Source organism: Phytophthora sojae (genome assembly GCF_000149755.1).
Source record: "Phytophthora sojae unplaced genomic scaffold PHYSOscaffold_4, whole genome shotgun sequence".
NCBI lineage: Eukaryota > Oomycota > Peronosporomycetes > Peronosporales > Peronosporaceae > Phytophthora > Phytophthora sojae.
This window is the reverse complement of record NW_009258118.1, coordinates 3,655,556-3,676,501: the sequence shown is the minus strand read 5'-3', so window position 1 is coordinate 3,676,501 and position 20,946 is coordinate 3,655,556. Positions and strand designations below refer to the sequence as shown.

The 20,946-nt window shown below is 56.3% G+C and overlaps 3 protein-coding genes across 3 annotated transcripts; 1 reads left to right on the top strand and 2 right to left on the bottom strand.

Annotated features, from left to right (window-relative positions):
• Positions 1-103: 103 nt before the first annotated feature.
• On the bottom strand, positions 104-446 carry PHYSODRAFT_331640 (hypothetical protein; the record flags this gene model as incomplete). Its single annotated transcript, XM_009528471.1, has 2 exons — positions 104-256; positions 285-446. The coding sequence occupies 2 exons, from the start codon at positions 444-446 to the stop codon at positions 104-106; spliced, it is 315 nt and encodes a 104-aa protein (XP_009526766.1).
• Positions 447-6,039: 5,593 nt separating this feature from the next.
• Positions 6,040-6,741, bottom strand: PHYSODRAFT_255694 (hypothetical protein; the record flags this gene model as incomplete). Its single annotated transcript, XM_009528470.1, has 4 exons — positions 6,040-6,156; positions 6,255-6,388; positions 6,418-6,653; positions 6,713-6,741. The coding sequence occupies 4 exons, from the start codon at positions 6,739-6,741 to the stop codon at positions 6,040-6,042; spliced, it is 516 nt and encodes a 171-aa protein (XP_009526765.1).
• Positions 6,742-15,504: 8,763 nt separating this feature from the next.
• Positions 15,505-17,237, top strand: PHYSODRAFT_459131 (hypothetical protein; the record flags this gene model as incomplete). Its single annotated transcript, XM_009528469.1, has 5 exons — positions 15,505-16,342; positions 16,416-16,508; positions 16,582-16,713; positions 16,780-16,875; positions 16,954-17,237. Coding segments are annotated over 5 exons (1,443 nt in total), but the record flags the coding sequence as incomplete, so codon positions are not given.
• Positions 17,238-20,946: the final 3,709 nt, after the last annotated feature.

Here is a 20,946-nt window from a genome sequence, read left to right as displayed (position 1 = left end):
ACCATAAGATATTTGGTCTCATACTTCTTCGCCTGATAACCTACCGACCTTTCACAAAGGTCCCATCCCCATCAATGTATTCAACACCAGGTTGAAGACGCTCCTACCGCCAGCAAGGCAACTCAGCCCGGCTCTCGATGCCGCTACTATAAACGCTCTCGTGGCGCTGTCCAGCCAACACGAAGGCACCCCTATTAGCCTCATCAACCGCGCCGAATCCCACCGTCGCGTTCGTGACCATGCCAGCGGTGACGCCCTCGATCACGTCCAACACGGCCACTCACGTCCAACACGGCCACGGTCGCCGCGGAAGCCTCCGAGACCATGCTGTTGACGGCACACACGGCGTTGCGGCCGCCGTTGTGCTTGCTGCCCGAGTCGCCCGCCACCATTGCATCCGTGTCGCCGACGGCGGAGACGCTTCCGACCAGGTCCACCAAGACCATGGTTGGGGGAATGCCGATGGTAGGGCATTTCGGCGAGGGAGAACGGGTAGAGCGGTCGCTATACATAATGTTACATAAATAGGCTATCGGTATTTGAAGTGGTTTACACAACATGTAAAGGCTCGCCTTTTTGGTGCCCATTTTGCTTTGGTTGATCTTTTCAAGCTTTCCCGCGCTGACATTTTTTCCCATGTCTTCGCTTTGACCAATCAAAACCTGTCTCCGAAAAATCGATGACAGTGATTGGCTGCCAAAGTTCAACAAGAAGTGTGATTGGCGGAATTAGTTCAAATCGATCCACTGTTGTTTGGTCGACTGTTGTTTGGTCGGCTTGTTCGGCTTGCTCCGAATCAAAATGACCTTCTCGCATCGGAGCTCATTTCCGATTTTGCAAGCTCGATCCCAAGTGTCCCTGGCTGCCCACGCTCCGTTCTTCCGGTTTCCACGCCTCGGACGACGGTGGTACACATGTGCTGGTCGTACCCATCGTTTACGGCGCGTGGCTGCCCGTGATACTGTGCACGCTGCGGTCAAGTCCAGCCTGCCAGTTTGCCCCTCACTCACCAAGTCCAGCGTCGTTGGAGTCGTCACACGCTCAGCGCCTGTGCGTCGACGCATCTGCTGCTGCTGCTGACCGCCTGTGCTACTAGACGCGCTGACCTCGGGACGCACCGGGCATGAAGTTGGACTCGCTGTCCGTCGTGTACCCACCCGACGACCACGTCCCGCACAACCGCCGCAACAGCGCATTTGTTGTCGATAACGCAGTGCTACTAGAACTGGCGCTGGGATGGTGTCGTTGGTCCCGTAGCCCCCAACTCTCCTCACGGCATTGCCGCCGGGTGTGGCTGTCAACCACGTTCAGCTGCGAGACGCCGAGATTCCGCTACAGGACCCCGAGATGGAGCGTCGGAGGCGGCACTGGACGACTGCCCACTAGACCTGCAGGTGGACGGCGTTCTCCCGTCCTTTTTCGCTTCCAGCGATCCTCATCGACGGATAACCGCACGTAGATACCTCAGGAGGGAGCGGGGTGCCACCGGCGACAAAGATCAAGAGAGGCTGCTGCTAGCAATGGAGCGTTCGAGTCCCATCGGGGGTCAAGATGGAGCCTGAAGTCGCCAAGACGACGACGTCGCAAGCGCCCAATTTGCCCAGCGACAGGGACACGCAGGCAGCATTGGCACTTGGCAGCAGTGTATCTACGATGGGCGTCACCACTGTCGCCGTGTACCGTAGTTCGGACCGTCACTATGGGGCTTGCATGGGTCAACGTAACTCTGGAGACGATGCCGAAGCCGCTACAGCACTTACATTTGGTAGCAATATGCCTGGAGTAAATCTAAGTACCGTATGTTACCGTTGAACGCTTTGAGTACTCGTACTATTCATGACTCTGTGTAATTACACTGTATTCATCCCGCACTCGATATCCGATGCATTTTGCACGGTACCTTGTCAGCACAGCTACGCTGCATTCCGCATGGCGGGCATTGAACCTGCACCGGTGGGTTCAAACTCCACCATACTAACATCACATACAACGATGAGTCGAACCACCCCATACAAAGCCTAGTACGTTCGGTCCCTTTGAACACTCCGAACATGGCCATACAAATAACAATATATTCGGTCCAATGGTTCAAGCGAGACCGATGCATGCAAACCAGTTAGAGATCTTTGCCGTGAAGGAGCGACTGGTACGCTAGCTGAGCTCGTCCACCACCACATACCCAATGCCTCGAAAGCGGAAGCAGCGGTCGAGCACCTGCGAGCCCACAGCTAAGCGACAACAATCACGACGCTCGGGTAGTATCTCACCTTCAGCTCCCACCGGTCTAGGTACGATCCGTTGCTTACCTAGCGCTCGAGCAAGGTATCATATTGACGCGTGTCCACCGGCATACAGACCTCGCGGATGACCGTGCGATGTTTGGATCTGTTTGGCGAGTTCTAAGTGCGGCTGGTTGGAGTTCGAAGCGTCCAACAGGGCGAAGCTTGAGTGATCTGTACCGCTATATCCCTCCCGGTGGTGACTCGAATGGAACAGAGGGTATCTATTATTTTCTAGGTGAACGAGCGCTTCTGGAGCACTATCGGCTGACATTGATAGCGGAGGATGGTAATACGGATGGTGCCCTGTCCAAGCGACCCGATGACGAAATTGATGTCGACCAAAACAACGTTAATCCATGTGGGGCTGGCGATGTTGGTCTCAACGCGGCAGATGATGTACGTGGCAGTAGCGGTGGAGTTCCTGGAGCGAGTGCAAGCGACGTTGATTGTGAGAAAGCCGCGCTTCCGGGAGTAAGCTGTCACGAATCGGTGTTTGATGGTGCTGCCTCTGCTGTATCTACACCGCCAACATCAGCGCGCGTCGTACCCGTACATGCAGCAGCTACGCGAGACCATTTACTCCAGCTAGATCACCACGCACCCACCGCATCGTCTGGTATATGTGCGCAATGTGCAGTCTGCAATATGGAGTGTTCAACCAAGCGCAGTTGTACCTGGTGCAAAAAAATTCTCCATCACTTCTGCTCTCATGATGTCTGCGTTTCGTTGAATATCCCAGACCCTAATGGTGGATTCGCCAAGGATTTCGGTGATAGCAGCTATTGCAGCACGCTTTGCTACACAAACGCTACAAAAATGAACTTGGTGGAGCAAGGGAGAAGTGATGTACGACCCAATGCCCTACTTGACCTCCCCGCGAGTGTTTTGACGCCAAGTGTGGCTCCGTCGGAACCTGTAGAGACCAACGCCGCCACACATCCTGCTACAAATTGCTCGGGGGCAGCAAAACCTAAGCGAAAAAAGCGCGGTCCTGCCGAACAATCAGCTCCAAAGGCACCCCGAAGCGAAAAACAAGCTGCACAACGGAAAACGAAAAGCAAGAAGGCACCTACCAAGGCCAATAAACCCAAGGCTGTGGCAATGAAAGAAGAGTTGATTCGCCGAGCACATGCGGCTGCCGAAAAATGTGTTGATGCTAGCGTAGCATTTTCACCGACTGATGAGGAGTGAATGCTGCTCAGTTTGTATCGCGACGTTGGCGCAGCATTTTTGATTGGTGTGGTGACTCGCTACAGCCTGGCAAGCGAAAAAAATGCTGACAATGTTAGCGTTCCTCACGCCAAATTTCAGGTTCAACGGACGTGTACTGCTTTTCAAAAAAAAGATCACGTTCACCATGTTTCCGAAGCCATCATCACCCGTGGTATTCGCCAGTTTGCCAACATGGAAAAAGATAAACTTCAATTTGGAGAGTCTTGGACGTCCCTGTGCAACATGGTCCCCAAACTATCAAACATTCCTGCACTGACAGATGAATTTGAGGAGATGGACGAGCGTGGTTATCGTGAGTGGTTTGCGTTTCGCGGGCGGAAAGAATTGCAGCGTCCTTTGTGCCCTGGTGAAGTCGAAGCGATAGCATCAATGACATTTTCACCCACAGCATCGCTTGGCCAACCGTCAGGGCTATTTACACATCCGTATGGGTCTTCAACTACCAGACTACGCCCGGAAAGTCATGGGTTGTTTGGGCATTCAGCAACCTCATCGTTCTTCGCGTTTATTCCGTTGTCGTTCTGGATCCAAGTGGTCGTCTTTACCAACGAGTATGCAGACGCATCTGGCAGCCCATCGGCAACTCCTGTACGTTTAGAGGAACTGATGAAATTCCTTGGGATCCTCTGGTACATGACTCTGTTCGACAAGGGTGAGATGAGAAATTACTGGGTGGACGACGAGGAAGCAACTATTTTTCCTGGAGCGCGTACTACTAGTTTGGAGTCAATTATGACATGGAGAAGACTCCTGTACATTCGTAAGAATTTGAGTTTTCGTTCCAAGGTGTCTACCTCCGACATCAAGCGCGATCCTGTAGCTAGAATACGACCACTCATGAGCATTCTGAAATCGCGATGCCTGCGCCATGTTGAAGTCGGTCGAAACGTGGCTGTTGATGAGGCCACAATTGCCTGCGGATCCCAGTACGCCCGCCACATTATAGTCTTCAACCCACAAAAACCCACCGGAAAGTATCTTTTCAAGTTATACGTGTGTTGCTGTTCTACCTCGTGGTACGCGGTGAGTTTCAAGTTGCACTGCTCCAGTGAACTTGATGATCGGCTGGACGGTGTAATTTCACGCTCAGAACTGCAGAAATTCGCTGATCTAACCGCGAAGTCGTCTGAAATCCGCTCTCACGTCATGAAGGTTACTTCATCTTTGAAAGGATTCAGTCGCATTGTAAACACGAACAACTTCTACACTTCCTGTTTGCTGTTGGAGACTTTACGATCGATTGGTCTCTATGGACGTGGCACTGTACGCACATCTAGCAAGCATTTCCCTCATTTTACGATGATTCGTAAGGAGGACGCGAAGCCGCGAGGCTACATGAAGCAAGGTGTATGCTTAGAGAAGCATATTGTCGCAGCTAGTTGGGTGGATGGCTCAATTGTCAATGTCGTGTCTAATGCCGATGCTTCGACCACATCAACTGTGCATCGTCGTATAAAAGAATCGAGTGTGGCTTTCACTGTTCCTACTTGCGTCGGGGAGTATAATTCAGCGATGCAAGGTGTTGATCGGCTCGACCAACTGCGTGCACGATTTTCTCTAGCCGATGGCCACTCATTTCAGAAGTGGCATAAACAACTAGCGATGGTCATGCTTGATATAGCCAGATGCAATGCCTACATTTGCGATAGTTTGGCGCGTGGTGAGAGCGAGGAGTCTCGTTCGACGGGAGGTACAGCCCAAACAAGGTCAAGAGCCCGCGATAGTCATCGCGCATTTGTGGCATCACTGGTTCGAGAACTGTTCAATGGGGACTGGAAGAAATCTCTGGATAGGGAACATGGAATGGTGTATGCTGCGAAGCCGACAACGACAACAATGCCGACGACGACCCAAACCGCGGCGTCGGCAGATGTATCCGAGTCTTCGGGCGATCACGCACAAACGTGTGTTGCAAGAGCGTCCTCGGAGGTGCTTCAGGGAAGGAGTCGCTCAATGCGGAAATGCACTGTGTGCAAGTTCAAGGGCAGAGATCCTACCGAGAAAACCGACTACTGCGGGACCCATCGAGTTGCGTTGTGCAAGCGCACATACCCTGTTGACCCAACGAAGCAGCATCTGTGCCAACAGCAAACTTGGACTTGCTGGCAGAAATACCATTTGTTTTACTTGCCGAAGCAAGTGTACACTGTCGACGGCAACTTGCGACGAACCTCTCCAATTTATGTAGCTAACCGTCCATTTCTGAAGGCCAGCCAAGACCAAAAGAAGGCTAACGCAGCCACCAAGGCGTAACCTCACATCATTTTTTCAAGATAGTCAAAGTCAACTAACCATTTATACTTCACTGCACTAAGTCACACCTATTCCATCTGCCCCCGCTAGTCTTGATGCCGTAAATGCGAATTTAGCTCGTGGCTGACAACATCTGCTTTACCACTGGTGCACCATAGCGGCAAGCTAACCACACTCCACTGCGTATAATCCGACAGGATGCTATTAGAAATTCCACCCGCCTCCAAGCATAACAATAACTCCCAACTGTGTATATGTCAGCGAAGACGCCTCAGACCACATCCTGCACGGCCACGTTCGCCACCACCACGTCTGAGGTCATGCTGCTGACGGCGCTGCCACGGCCGCTGCCCTCGCTGCCCGAGTCGCCCGCTGCCATTGCGTCCGACTACATGCTGACGGAGTTGCCACCGATCACCTCCAGTACGGACACGATCTCTACAAAGGACGTCATGCTGTTGATGCCGCTGACGGTACTGCTGGCACCTCTACAACGGTCTCCTTCCGCACTGTCGATGCATTTGCGGACGCTGTCTGGTCACCGGTCACGTTCTTGCCAACGTCCGTGCCGGTGGAGGCACCCACGACCACCTCCAGCACGACAACGGTCACGCCCAAAGCTTCCGTGGTCATGATGTTGCCGGCGCACACACGGCGCTGCGGCCGCCGTTATGCTTGCTGCCCGAGTCCCCCGCCACCATCGCGTCCGTGGCCGTGTCCATGTCGGCGGAGACGCCCCTGACCGCGTCCTCCAAGGCCACGGTCACCTCCATCGCGTCCGAGACCCTGCTGTCGATGTCGCTGGTGGCGCTTCTGCCGCTACTACCGGCGGCGACCAGTGTGCGGCTGCCGCTGGCGTTGTGCTCGATGATCGCGTCCGTGCCCCTGGGACACAATAGTGTTGATAGATATACTACAGAAGACACAATAGCGTGGGGTTTTACCTATCCCTCTTAGCTGTATGATTGGTCATAAACGGTGAGGAAACTGCCGTGGCTCAGAAAATTGCTGTTTCAGTTATCTTGCTTCTACTATGACCAAAGTAAAAAGATACTTGATGTATCATTCTGGTAACGATAGGGTAACAAAGGGCAAACGTGACTTTATAACTATAAAGTTACGAGTGCGAACTCTCTATATCTTACCTACTATAATGCAGGTGGTACACTAAAATGGTAATGTCCGCCGCGTAGTAGAATAATACCACGTCTAAAACAACGAGTTTTGAAGTAGACCACGCAGTAGTTAGCGCAGCCCGCAGCTGCGTTTTGGCGGAACATACGAAATACTAAAACGATGATGTACACTCGGTATTTATATAAGATCACAAGCACTTAATGTAATGCTAAGTACAGGAAGAGCGAAACCCATACTTTGATTGTTGCTGGGGCTTATAGTCCAATGTAGAATGAAGGTATTATAGCCTACGAGAGAGCTACGGTGGGATGATAAACTGAATAAACAACAAGTACGACATAGACTTATGTGAGCACACATAAGATACCAACACCAGATCGATCTACCCTACCATGGCATATTGCTCATGTTTATTTCTACTAAACTCACAGTAAACGCAGATTGTGAGATATGTACTGTGCGGATACTTTGTAATTCGGGTTAAATAGTTGCGACGGGAGCACAGGACCGTACAATAGATAATGTTTTACCCTGCAACATGCATATACTCATAGTGCACTGACGTTGGAATAGCTATTACCAGCCACGTCACTCTACTGATAGTACTTCAAACCTATAGACAATTTTACATGTACACAATCGAAATCAATAACATTTGAACTGGATAAAAGCCCACCGGAGCGAAGCGGAGGTGGGCGGCCCTATCTACTGCAAGTAACCACATAACTACCGCCGCGTAGCGGCGGCGCTCGGCTAGTCTACAACAACTAAGAGAGAGATCTGTCCGTCTGCGTGTCAGTCCGTCACACCCTGTCCACTTTAAAGGTGGTCCACATAATCGTACTTAGGTTGTCGAGCAAAGCGACGGCGGCCCCGTCGTCGAAGGCGACCCCCCAATACGATATTGCGGGGCCGTAGGACCCGCCCCGGCCTCTGTATTTATTATCCCAACGTAGCGAGGAGTGCAGCGAGTCGACGAGGCGAGCGGAACGGGTGCAAAACAGCTAATTAGAGTATAAATTCTATCCGCCGCGTAGCGGCGGCGCTCGGCTAGTCTACAACATCTAACAGAGAGATCTGTCCGTGTGAAAGTCCGTGTGAAGCTTTTGTCCACTTTAAAGGTGGTCCACATAATCGTACATAGACAGCCTTGGACGCCGAAGCGGCCCCATTACAAGCTGCCGAGCGCAGCGAAGGCGGCACCCGCGGCACCCCCGGGCGACCGTGCTGCTGTGCGCTGGTCGCCTGGGACACCTTCACTGACCCTACTGCTTGGGTAACCTTGCGGCGTTGGCTAGCGTACGTGTACGGCTCTCAATAAATATAATTTTTGCTCTTTTAACGTATTTAAGGTGTCACCAATTTAATTTAATATTTAAAAGAATTATTAATGTGGGCCACACTAGAGGCTGAATGCAGTTTTGCCCCAGTTTGAATTTGGGCCTCGCGCGCGCCACGATGCCGACGAGGTACGCTGCGTGTATGTATGTTAGTTAGCCACTCAAGGCACCACCACTACCACGCACAGATAGTCCGAGGCTCCTGGGGCTGCTTAGGGGGAAGTATCATCCTAGCGGGGGGTTGCCTCGCTAGGCGGAAGCCGTGCTTAGGGGGTTTTAAAAAATATTGGTCTGATATGGGTAGGACTATTTATAGTCATACACATTTTGGACCCTTACAGAGTATTTAAACCCACCGCCCACTCTGGCGAGTAGCGTAACGTAAATTATCAAAATTTGATACATTTTGGTAATTTATATTGGCAACGGTCTATTGACAACAAACCCGAACGCGAACCGGTTGAGCTGGCCGTAATGGGTCCTTTGGCCCATGCGACCAAGCCATTCTCACGAATGCGCAAAAGGATATCGCACGAAGACCCTCAGTACTGCCCGGGCGCTCAACCCTGACTTGCCGACTGCACGTTTGCGAGCGATTTCACTTCGGTGTTTCGTGTCGGTTACTTCGTTCCATGAGATAGTAAACTTCGATGGGAGCCGCACCACCCGGGCAGTACGCAGATGTCCAACCAAACCAAGCTGCATGGAAGACTACTGGTATATGCGGTGTACTTAGACTTAATGTCTAACGCGTCACGTTACTATGTTTCGTGTTCGCAGTGAGTAGGCCATGGCCCGCCGCCCCAAACGCCAGCGCACGCGGGCTGAGGTCGAAGTAGCCCTGAAGGATAACGCGCATGTGAACAAGACACCTAAGGAGCCTGAGGAAGAGGAAGTAAAGCGAAAACGCCAGAAAACACGATCTCGAGTTAAACGCGGCTTGGAAAAGGACTTAGAAGCTCTCAACATTGCCGGGGACGACAGCGCTGCCCCAGCACCGGTGTCTCAGGTCGCCGTGGTTGTTGAACAGTCTACGGTGGAACAGGAAGGCAAGACGGAGGACGATGACCCACTGGAGCACCAGCGTCGGTATGCGGCTGCGTATACAGAGGGACTTCGCATTGCGGAGGCAGAGGCTGCACAGGCAGCAGCATCGACCCCCTTCTCGGCCGACAGAGCGGCGGCCGAACGAGCTCGTAAGGCAGAGCGTCAACGGATCCGTAGAGCTAACATGACCGCATCGCAGAAAGAGCGAACGAAGGCAAAACACCGAGAGCGCACTCGAGCTTCGAGGGCTAAGAAGACGGATTCTCAACGAGCTGCAGCACGAGAGGCTGACCGTATTCGTAAGCAGGCAAGTCGTGCCCGTCAGAACCCTGTGGACCGCAATGAAGCGCGCGAACGCAATCGCTCTTCCCTGCGAGCACGCCGACAAGGGCAATCTGCGGATGCACGTGAGGTGGCTCGACAGCTTAACCGGGAGCGCGAAGCAGTGCGTCGCGCATCACAGACGGAAGAAGAACGCATCGCAACGCAAGCAAGCGATCGAGAACGGCAAGCGGACAGACGTGCAGCGCTAACGGAGCAATAACTCGAGGCTCAGCGCGAACAGAACCGCATTCGACGCAGGGCTGTTAAGCATCGCCACGCGCACGCCAACCATGAAGACTTCCGGGTTGCCAACGTTAGGGGACAACACATCGTCAACGGACGCCACAAATTACCTCCAACGACGATGTGCCGGCTGTGTCACGCTTGAAATGGCCCAACGAGTCCGAGTTCATTTGCTGCATGAGGGGTAGAGTGAGACTACCTCCGCTTCGTGCAGCACCTCCGCGCCTCTTGGAGTGGTACCGGGACGACAAGTTCCGCCGCAATATCCGGGCGTACAACCAGGCGTTTGCTTTTACGTCCATCGGTGCTTCCTCCAGCGACAGACGATTTCGAGGGGTAGCTCAAGACGAGGAGGTCGCGGGACAAAACGGCGTGTACACGTACCGTATCCAAGGCGCAATGGGGCATTACTTGGGATCTATGCTGCCTTACGTGGACCGCGCAACGGGTGAGAGGACGGAACCAAAGTTCGCTCAGATCTACATCGTGGATCCCGTGATGCAAGAGCGCGCCAAGCGACGCAAAAGCATTTACGCCGATCTGGACAACGTCGCCTTGAAGGACATCGAGGATATGATGGAGCGGTGCAATCCGTTCGCGCAGCAATTCCTAAAGTTTGGAGAGAAGTTGCGGGAGGATTTGGCCAAAGGTATCCCCATCATGGACATTAAGTACAAGCTGCAGGCCAAGCCTTCCCATCCAGGGACGCACAACTTGCCAACGGTTTCGGAAGTCGGCGCCGTTGTCGTTACGGATGGTAACATTCCCAAGTCTCGCGACCTGGTTCACTACGCTAAAGACCAGCAACTGTTGCGCCTATTCGAGACCGACGAGAAGTATGATCCACTTCAATATCCCCTGCTGTTTCCATACGGCGACCTCGGATGGACGTACACAAACACGTACGCGGACGGAGCAAAGAACAGGAAGAAAACGAAGATGGCGCTGCGCGAGCATACCGCTTATCGACTGTTCCAGAAGGATTGCGATCAATCGGCTCTATTCCAAGGAGGTCGGCTCTTCCAGCAGTGGGTGGTCGACCAGCGAGCTAAGTGTGAACAAGAGCAGTTGCGATGGGTGGCTATGCATCAGAAGGAGATCCGTGCGGACCAGTATCACGGCGTTCAAGACGCGTTGCTCAATGAGACGGCTGTGACGCTAGGTGAAGGAGAAGCTATTGTGTCTGAATTCAATCGGGATACCGGCGAGTTGGTACACCCAGACCGGAGACGCAGCGACCAAGATGAACACTTTCTGGGCCAAATCGGTAAACGGGTTATCCTCCCAGACTCGCATGTCGGTGGCCCGCGCTACATGTACAAGGCGTACCAAGACTCAATGGCTATAGTTCGCGAGTACGGGAAATCTGACGTGTTCCTTACCAAGACGTGCAATACCAAGTGGGAAGAGATCCTGGAAAAACTCCCTGAGGGTCAAACTGCTCAAGACCGCCCGGATATTGTTGCCCGGGTCTGGCAACAAAAGCTCAAAACCCTTTTAGCGGATTTGGACGAAGGTATAATCGGCCGCCTACAGGCACGAATGTACGTAGTGGAGTTCCAGAAGCGCGGCCTTCCACACGCCCACATTCTCACGATTCTGGAGGATGGAGACAAGCCTCGGACTCGCGAGATTATTGACAAGTTGGTGTCTGCGGAGGTGCCCGACAAGGACGTTAATCCTGCTCTGTACGAAACGATCATGAGTTGCATGATGCATGGTCCGTGCGGAGCTGCGAACCCTACGAGCCCAAGCATGACGGACGGGAAGTGCAGTAAGGGGTATCCGAAGCCGTTGGTAGAAGTGACTCGAGCAAACCAAGACGGGTACCCTGTCTACAGGCGGCGCCGGCGTGAAACGGGGGCTCTAACGTACAAAGGCAAGACGTACGACAACGAGACAGTGAACCAGTGGGTGGTTCCGTACAACCCGTACCTTTCGCAAAAGTACAATTGCCACATCAACGTGGAGGTGTGTACGGCAATTACGGCTGTGAAGTATCTGTACAAGTACGTATACAAAGGGTCCGACAGAGCTGTGATTACTATTGAAGCCGTGCGAGACCCCAACAGCCCCCGTGTGAAGCCGAACGAGATCCTACGGTTTTTGAACGCCAGATACATATCACCGGTAGAGGCATGTATGCGGCTTTTGGCGTACGATATCCAAGGCAAGACACACTCCGTTACGAAGCTTACCGTTCACTTAGAAGATGGTCAGGCGGTGATTTTCCAACCCACCGAGGACCCAGCAGCGGTCGCAGATCGGCGGAAACGTACAATGTGGACGAGCTTTTTCGAGCTATGTGCGAGCGAAGACCCAAGCAACCAGATTGCCAAGACCATGTTGTACCAAGATATCCCGAAGCAATTTTCCTGGGATGACAAGGCGAAAAAGTGGGTTCGTAGAACTAACTACCAGGCGGTGATTGGACGCTTGATCCACGTTTCACCCAGAGATATGGAGCGCTTCTATCTGCGCGTGTTACTATGTCACCACAGGGGACCGACTTCCTTCGAGGATGCCCGCACTGTGAATGGAGTCCTTTACAGCACGTATCATTTGGCGGCGAAGCACGCCGGCTTTCTGGACGGCGATCAAGAGTGGGTCGCATGCATGTCGGAGGCCGCAACGTTTAAGATGCCGAAGCAACTGCGCCAGCTGTTCGCAACGTTGCTGGTGTATTCCCATGTTACAGACGTTCGGGCGTTGTGGGATCAGTTCTACGAAGAACTTTCCAGTGATATCGAGAAGAAGTACAAGAATCTTGAAGGTCAGACCAAGGCGGATACTGTCCAATTCCACACGCTCAAGAGACTTAACGACCACTTGCAAATAAGCGGGTATGCCGTGCATGACTTTGACCTCCCGCAGTTGAGCGAGCACCGGGTTTTGGTTCTGGAATCTCTGCTGGAAAACAACCTTATCCGCCGGGAACGGACAGGCTACGAGCCGGATGTGTTACTCCGAATTCACGAGCGTAGCGGTGACCTGAACGAAGGTCAACGCGCCATCTACGAAAAGGTTATGGATGCAGTGGAATATCCTCAAGTTGGCAAAAAGCTGTTCTTCATCGACTGACCAGGTGGTACGGGAAAATCAACACTACTCAAGCATATCCTCGCAAGTGTCCGCCTTTCGGGAAAGGTCGCACTTGCGGTGGCGTCTAGCGGGATTGCGGCTTTACTGCTGGTGGGTGGGCGCACCGCGCACTCTACGTTCAAGATTCCTCTCAAGCTGAATGAATACTCGCCTTGCTCGCTTTACAAGCAGTCCAAACTCCGGAAGTTAATTCAAGAGGCCAGTCTGATCATCTGGGACGAGGCGCCAATGACCCACCGCCATGCCTTTGAAGCTGTCGACCGTAGTCTACGAGATATCATGGACAACGATCAAGAACCGTTTGGCGGGAAAACGTTCGTACTGTCAGGTGATTTTCGGCAAATTCTGCCCGTGGTAGTGAGAGGCACGCCTGCCAAAACGATCGGCGCCTGTCTGAAGTCGTCCAGCCTATGGCAGCACTTCGAACAAGCCCACCTCACCGAGAACATGCGAGTGCGGTCGGCCCACAGCGCAAGCACAGCGACTGAGCTGGCAGCCTTTTCCGAGTTCCTTCTACAAGTTGGTGAAGGCAGACACGAGGTGAACCCTGCCCTTGGAGGCGACTATATGAAGATCCCGCGGGACATGTTGGTTGAGAACCCGCCTGAAGAACCAGACGAGGACGCTGAGATCATGCCAGGGGCTATCCCAATTGGCCTAACTCGGATGGTTGATGCCATGTATGCGGATATCAACAACCCGGCGATTACTACTTCGCAAGCCGTACTATCTTGACGACGACTAATGCTATGGTTCAACGTATTAACGATGCGGTGTCTGCGCGCCTGGAGGGTGACGCCCAAGATTATCTCTCTATTGACTCAGTACAAGACGACCAAGACAGCAACTTCTTCGACCAAGAAGTCCTGAATTCTGTGAACATTAACGGTATCCCACCCCACCGACTGACGCTTAAGGTGGGAGCACCAATCATGCTCATGCGAAATCTGAACCCGGACTTAGGCCTATGCAACGGCACGCGACTGCGGGTGGTGAAGCTAAAACCTCATGTCATCCACGCGAAGATCATGACGGGGGAGCGCCGCGGAAAAAACGTGTTGATTCCCAGGATTGTATTCATCAGTGACGACAACGCTCGAGACTTCCCGTTTCGCTTGAGGCGTAAGCAGTTCCCGGTACAGCCCGCGTTCGCGATGACCATCAACAAGGCCCAAGGACAAACGGTGTTTAACCTCGGATTGTACCTCGCGTCTCCCTGCTTCTCACACGGCCAGCTGTACGTCGCGCTCTCCCGGGTTACCGCCCGATCCAAGGTCAAGGCGTTGATTGAATATCCCGAGTTAGAAGAAGATGATGGAGCGTACACAGCGAACATCGTGTACAGACAAATTTTCGAGACGGTGTAGTCACGGCGAGGTGGGCGTCCTGCACATAACTTTGAATAATACGTGTTCTTTTGCATTTGAATTTGTATTTTTGACAAGTTTTACACAAACACGCCGAACTAATTAGCCCACCGGAGCGAAGCGGAGGTGGGCGGCCCACTCTACTGCAACTAACCTCATAACTACCGCCGCGTAGCGGCGGCGCTCGGCTAGTCTAAAGAATCAATCAGAAAGACGCGCTGTCCGTCCGTCACAAAATCGTCACGCTTATTCACTAAGTACGGATCCTACTAAGTACGAGTAGCCGCCGAGCGCAGCGAAGGCGGCTCCGTCGCCGAAGGCGACCCCACCATACGGGGCCGCAGGACCCGCCCCGGCCTCTGTAGTACTAACCTAACATTGAGAGTAGTGCAGCGAGCCGACGAGGCGAGCGGAACGGGTCCGCCACTGCCGTAGCGAAGCGTAGGCAGTCTGCTCCAATAGCGGAGCGAGCATAGCGAGCGAAGCGCCAACAAACTAAAAAATCACCGCCGCGGGTCGATGCGTCACCGGTCGGTAGCACTTGCTTATCGCTAGCACGACCGACTACGCAGGTCACACTGCACTTTCTTTTTCGAGTATTAACTATAGCAGGTCTGTTCATACCCGGCTTGGCTCAACATCTCGTATGGGTACAGATATAATCGCATGCAGGTCTAGGACGAGGACGGTGGCAAGGGAGAGATGACCGTGGGACGCGTGAAAGCCGGCGCGCTCCGTTGCCGCATTGTGGCGAGCATTGTCGAGATTGTTTCTGAACGCCACGTACAAGGCGAGGCATTCGTGGACCTACGCGCCCAAGCCGAGTCGAGTCCAAGCCGACACCAAGGAGCCATCAGGTGCGCCACTGCGTCACGCGCCGGCAAGATTCTGAAACCAGCCGCGACCCGCGTCAGCTGGACCCTCCTGCTCCTCCTCCCCTCCGACCGCGGCCTCACTCCTCGATTGCCTCTCCAGCAGGACCCCAATCGCGTAGTGAGCGGCCCTCACACTCACCCGCTACTAAGAGTACAATTATGAACGAAGGTGCGTGCCCCGTCCGTCCCGCAGCTGCTGCTAGTGATCAACCTTGCCTTAAGCTAATGTGTATCTTGTTCGCCCACAGAGGAGCGGAAGGCGCTGGCCGAGGCGCGCGGCCGCGTGGCCAACCTGCGCGCCATGTTCAACAAGGGCGCGGTGCAGAACTCGGAGCCGCCGGCCTGGAAGCGCCGCACGGCGGCGCCCCCGCCCATCAAGCTGCCGGGCGCCGACAAGCCCGCGGACAAGCCTTCGTACGCCGCGGCCCCAAAGAGCTCCGAGTCCCTCGTGGACGCCGCCGTGCAGGAGCGCAAGCTGCGCGAGGAGCAGGAGCGCCGCGCGGCGCAGGAGTCGCGTGACGCCATGGCCAAGCAGTCTTCGTACGACTTGGAGCACGACCGCGCGTACAACCACGCGGTGAAGCAGATGGAGTACGTCCGCACGGCGGAGCAGAAGGCCAAGGAGTCGCTCGCGCAGTTCACGAGTGACGGTAAGACGTTTGAGGCCGAGAAGCGCGAGGAGCAGCGGCGCCTCGAGGAGCTCGAGCGCAAGAAGGAGCAGGACGCCAAGACCCTCAACGCCTCGACGTCCTACTCCACGGAGTACGACCACTCGTACAACCACTTCCACAAGCAGCGCGAGAACGTCACGAAGTCGGAGCAGGACGCGCAGAAGGCGCTGCGGAACTTTGCGGGCGGGAAGACCTACTTCGAGGAGCAGCTTGAGGAGAAGAAGCGTCTGCAGGAGCTGGAGCGACAGAAAGAGCAGAGCGCTAAGGAGGCGTCCGCCAAGAACAACTTCTCCTCGCCCGACTTCGACCACGCGTACGTGCACGCGAAGGAGATCGCGCAGGTGGAGAAAGAGGCCGAGGAAAAGGCCAAGGCGGCGCTGTTGAAGTACGACCAGCACGACGTCTCGCATGAATATGTCATGAAGAACGGCTTCATGGTGCCTAAGAGCGGCACCGGGACCCCGAATGGTTCGTCTTGTGCGCTTGGAGTGCTATGATGATTCTGTCGCTTACCTTACTGTTCGTGCGTTGTGCCATTTAGCCAAGCGCTACCCGTTCACAGACCCAGCCTCACGCATCAAGAAGCCTAGCCCTCAGGCCTTGAAGGCACTCGCAAGGTTCCAAGAGCAGCTCGGTGAGTATCTTGTCATGGACTATTCTGGTTTGTGAGGCCCTAATGTGCTGATGGTTACTGCTTGCTATCTCAGCCGAAAGCCGAGCGCGCGACGAGCGGAAGGCGTTGGATGATGCCGCACGCAAGGCGTCGTGGGAGTCTAACCGTAAGATGTCGATTGAGTCGGTCGAGTCTATGGAGTCGACCCGGAAGCAATCCATTGACGGTACGTTTACTTTGTTGACAGGCGTTCGAGGTCATAAGCTCACATTGAATTCTTGTCCACCGATAGAAGTAGACATTGAGCAGATCAAGGCCTCTGTCGACGAAGCCAAGATCGACGTCAGATCTGCAGCTCAGAAGTTCGCCGAGATGGATCGTAAAGCTGGTGCGAACCGTTGTATTCCCTTCACCTGTACATGTTTGTAAAGCACCCCAACTGACGCCGCATTGGTGCTTCTCACAGCTGAACTGGCCAAGCAGAACAAGAAACCTCTAACGTTCAATGGTATGGCTTATGCTCAAGGCGCGCGAGCTTTCCGCAGTAAGGATCAGGATCGTAAGGAAACCCAGCGGAAAAATGACATGGCGACGCAAATCCAGTCAGGAGTGCGCGGCGTGATTGCGCGCGAGGCTTACAGCGAGAAGCTTGCAGCATCGGAGAGAATTGCCATCCGAATTCAGACTGAATTCCGGCGACGGCAGGCACAGAAGCAATTAGAGGCTCTCCGTCAGCAGCTACAAAGAGAGCAGACGTGCGCGGTGGTTATCCAAAAGATTGTGCGAGGCCGTTCCCAACGGAATCGCTATCAGTCTGATATCGCAGTCCGGAAGGCAGCAGCGATATTACTTCAGGCTGTGGTTCGTCGGCGCCAAGCTCAGGCCGAATACACGAAGCAGATTGACGCAGCCCATGAGATCCAAGATTTCGCGGCACGAATATTGGCAGGCCGACAGGCACGCAACGAGTTAGCTCAGCTCCGACAGCAACGAGACGCAGCCACCAAGATCCAGAGCCACTGGCGGGGTTCTGTAGCCCGGTCCGAGGTGGCTGTGCTGCGTACCGAGGTGGCCGAGGCCGAGGCTGCTAAGGCCGTTGCGGAGGCGGAGGCTGCTGCCCAGGCCGAGGCTGAGGCCGAAGCTGCTCGCGTTGCTGCTGAAGCTGAAGCTGCTCGTGCTGCCGCGGAGGCTGCTGCTCAGGCCGAGGCGGAGGCCGAAGCTGCTCGCGTTGCTGCTGAGGCTGAAGCTGCTAGGGCTGCTGCGGAGGCAGAGGCTGCTGCTGCCGCTGCGGAGGAAGCTGCTCGCCAGGAAGAGCTCGCTCGCGAACAAGAGGAGCTTGCTCGTCAGGAGGAGCTGGCCCGTCAGGCGGAGGCCAAGAGCGCCATGGCGACGAAGATCCAGAGCCACTGGCGGGGTTCTGTAGCCCGGTCCGAGGTGGCTGTGCTGCGTACCGAGGTGGCCGAGGCCGAGGCTGCTAAGGCCGTTGCGGAGGCGGAGGCTGCTGCCCAGGCCGAGGCTGAGGCTGAAGCTGAAGCTGCTCGTGCTGCCGCGGAGGCTGCTGCTCAGGCCGAGGCGGAGGCCGAAGCTGCTCGCGTTGCTGCTGAGGCTGAAGCTGCTAGGGCTGCTGCGGAGGCAGAGGCTGCTGCTGCCGCTGCGGAGGAAGCTGCTCGCCAGGAAGAGCTCGCTCGCGAACAAGAGGAGCTTGCTCGTCAGGAGGAGCTGGCCCGTCAGGCGGAGGCCGAGAGCGCCATGGCGACGAAGATCCAGAGCCACTGGCGGGGTTCTGTAGCCCGGTCCGAGGTGGCTGTGCTGCGTACCGAGGTGGCCGAGGCCGAGGCTGCTAAGGCCGTTGCGGAGGCGGAGGCTGCTGCCCAGGCCGAGGCTGAGGCTGAAGCTGAAGCTGCTCGTGCTGCCGCGGAGGCTGCTGCTCAGGCCGAGGCGGAGGCCGAAGCTGCTCGCGTTGCTGCTGAGGCTGAAGCTGCTAGGGCTGCTGCGGAGGCAGAGGCTGCTGCTGCCGCTGCGGAGGAAGCTGCTCGCCAGGAAGAGCTCGCTCGCGAACAAGAGGAGCTTGCTCGTCAGGAGGAGCTGGCCCGTCAGGCGGAGGCCGAGAGCGCCATGGCGACGAAGATCCAGAGCCACTGGCGGGGTTCTGTAGCCCGGTCCGAGGTGGCTGTGCTGCGTACCGAGGTGGCCGAGGCCGAGGCTGCTAAGGCCGTTGCGGAGGCGGAGGCTGCTGCCCAGGCCGAGGCGGAGGCCGAAGCTGCTCGCGTTGCTGCTGAGGCTGAAGCTGCTAGGGCTGCTGTGGAGGCAGAGGCTGCTGCTGCCGCTGCGGAGGAAGCTGCTCGCCAGGAAGAGCTCGCTCGCGAACAAGAGGAGCTTGCTCGTCAGGAGGAGCTGGCCCGTCAGGCGGAGGCCGAGAGCGCCATGGCGACGAAGATCCAGAGCCACTGGCGGGGTTCTGTAGCCCGGTCCGAGGTGGCTGTGCTGCGTACCGAGGTGGCCGAGGCCGAGGCTGCTAAGGCCGTTGCGGAGGCGGAGGCTGCTGCCCAGGCCGAGGCTGAGGCTGAAGCTGAAGCTGCTCGTGCTGCCGCGGAGGCTGCTGCTCAGGCCGAGGCGGAGGCCGAAGCTGCTCGCGTTGCTGCTGAGGCTGAAGCTGCTAGGGCTGCTGCGGAGGCAGAGGCTGCTGCTGCCGCTGCGGAGGAAGCTGCTCGCCAGGAAGAGCTCGCTCGCGAACAAGAGGAGCTTGCTCGTCAGGAGGAGCTGGCCCGTCAGGCGGAGGCCGAGAGCGCCATGGCGACGAAGATCCAGAGCCACTGGCGGGGTTCTGTAGCCCGGTCCGAGGTGGCTGTGCTGCGTACCGAGGTGGCCGAGGCCGAGGCTGCTAAGGCCGTTGCGGAGGCGGAGGCTGCTGCCCAGGCCGAGGCTGAGGCTGAAGCTGAAGCTGCTCGTGCTGCCGCGGAGGCTGCTGCTCAGGCCGAGGCGGAGGCCGAAGCTGCTCGCGTTGCTGCTGAGGCTGAAGCTGCTAGGGCTGCTGCGGAGGCAGAGGCTGCTGCTGCCGCTGCGGAGGAAGCTGCTCGCCAGGAAGAGCTCGCTCGCGAACAAGAGGAGCTTGCTCGCCAGGAAGAGCTGGCCCGTCAGGCGGAGGCCGAGAGCGCCATGGCGACGAAGATCCAGAGCCACTGGCGGGGTTCTGTAGCCCGGTCCGAGGTGGCTGTGCTGCGTACCGAGGTGGCCGAGGCCGAGGCTGCTAAGGCCGTTGCGGAGGCGGAGGCTGCTGCCCAGGCCGAGGCTGAGGCTGAAGCTGAAGCTGCTCGTGCTGCCGCGGAGGCTGCTGCTCAGGCCGAGGCGGAGGCCGAAGCTGCTCGCGTTGCTGCTGAGGCTGAAGCTGCTAGGGCTGCTGCGGAGGCAGAGGCTGCTGCTGCCGCTGCGGAGGAAGCTGCTCGCCAGGAAGAGCTCGCTCGCGAACAAGAGGAGCTTGCTCGCCAGGAAGAGCTGGCCCGTCAGGCGGAGGCCGAGAGCGCCATGGCGACGAAGATCCAGAGCCACTGGCGGGGTTCTGTAGCCCGGTCCGAGGTGGCTGTGCTGCGTACCGAGGTGGCCGAGGCCGAGGCTGCTAAGGCCGTTGCGGAGGCGGAGGCTGCTGCCCAGGCCGAGGCTGAGGCTGAAGCTGAAGCTGCTCGTGCTGCCGCGGAGGCTGCTGCTCAGGCCGAGGCGGAGGCCGAAGCTGCTCGCGTTGCTGCCGAGGCTGAAGCTGCTAGGGCTGCTGCGGAGGCAGAGGCTGCTGCTGCCGCTGCGGAGGAAGCTGCTCGCCAGGAAGAGCTCGCTCGCGAACAAGAGGAGCTTGCTCGTCAGGAGGAGCTGGCCCGTCAGGCGGAGGCCGAGAGCGCCATGGCGACGAAGATCCAGAGCCACTGGCGGGGTTCTGTAGCCCGGTCCGAGGTGGCTGTGCTGCGTACCGAGGTGGCCGAGGCCGAGGCTGCTAAGGCCGTTGCGGAGGCGGAGGCTGCTGCCCAGGCCGAGGCTGAGGCTGAAGCTGAAGCTTCTCGTGCTGCCGCGGAGGCTGCTGCTCAGGCCGAGGCGGAGGCCGAAGCTGCTCGCGTTGCTGCCGAGGCTGAAGCTGCTAGGGCTGCTGCGGAGGCAGAGGCTGCTGCTGCCGCTGCGGAGGAAGCTGCTCGCCAGGAAGAGCTCGCTCGCGAACAAGAGGAGCTTGCTCGTCAGGAGGAGCTGGCCCGTCAGGCGGAGGCCGAGAGCGCCATGGCGACGAAGATCCAGAGCCACTGGCGGGGTTCTGTAGCCCGGTCTGAGGTGGCTTCAATGCGGTCTGCCGCTATTGCTGATGTCCAGACCCAGCTTTCTCGCATCGAGAATTTGACTGCGGTGAGAATTCAAAGCAGGTGGCGTGGTGTACTAGCCCGCGTCAAGGTTGCATCGTTACGAGCTGAAGCTTTGCATGAGAAGG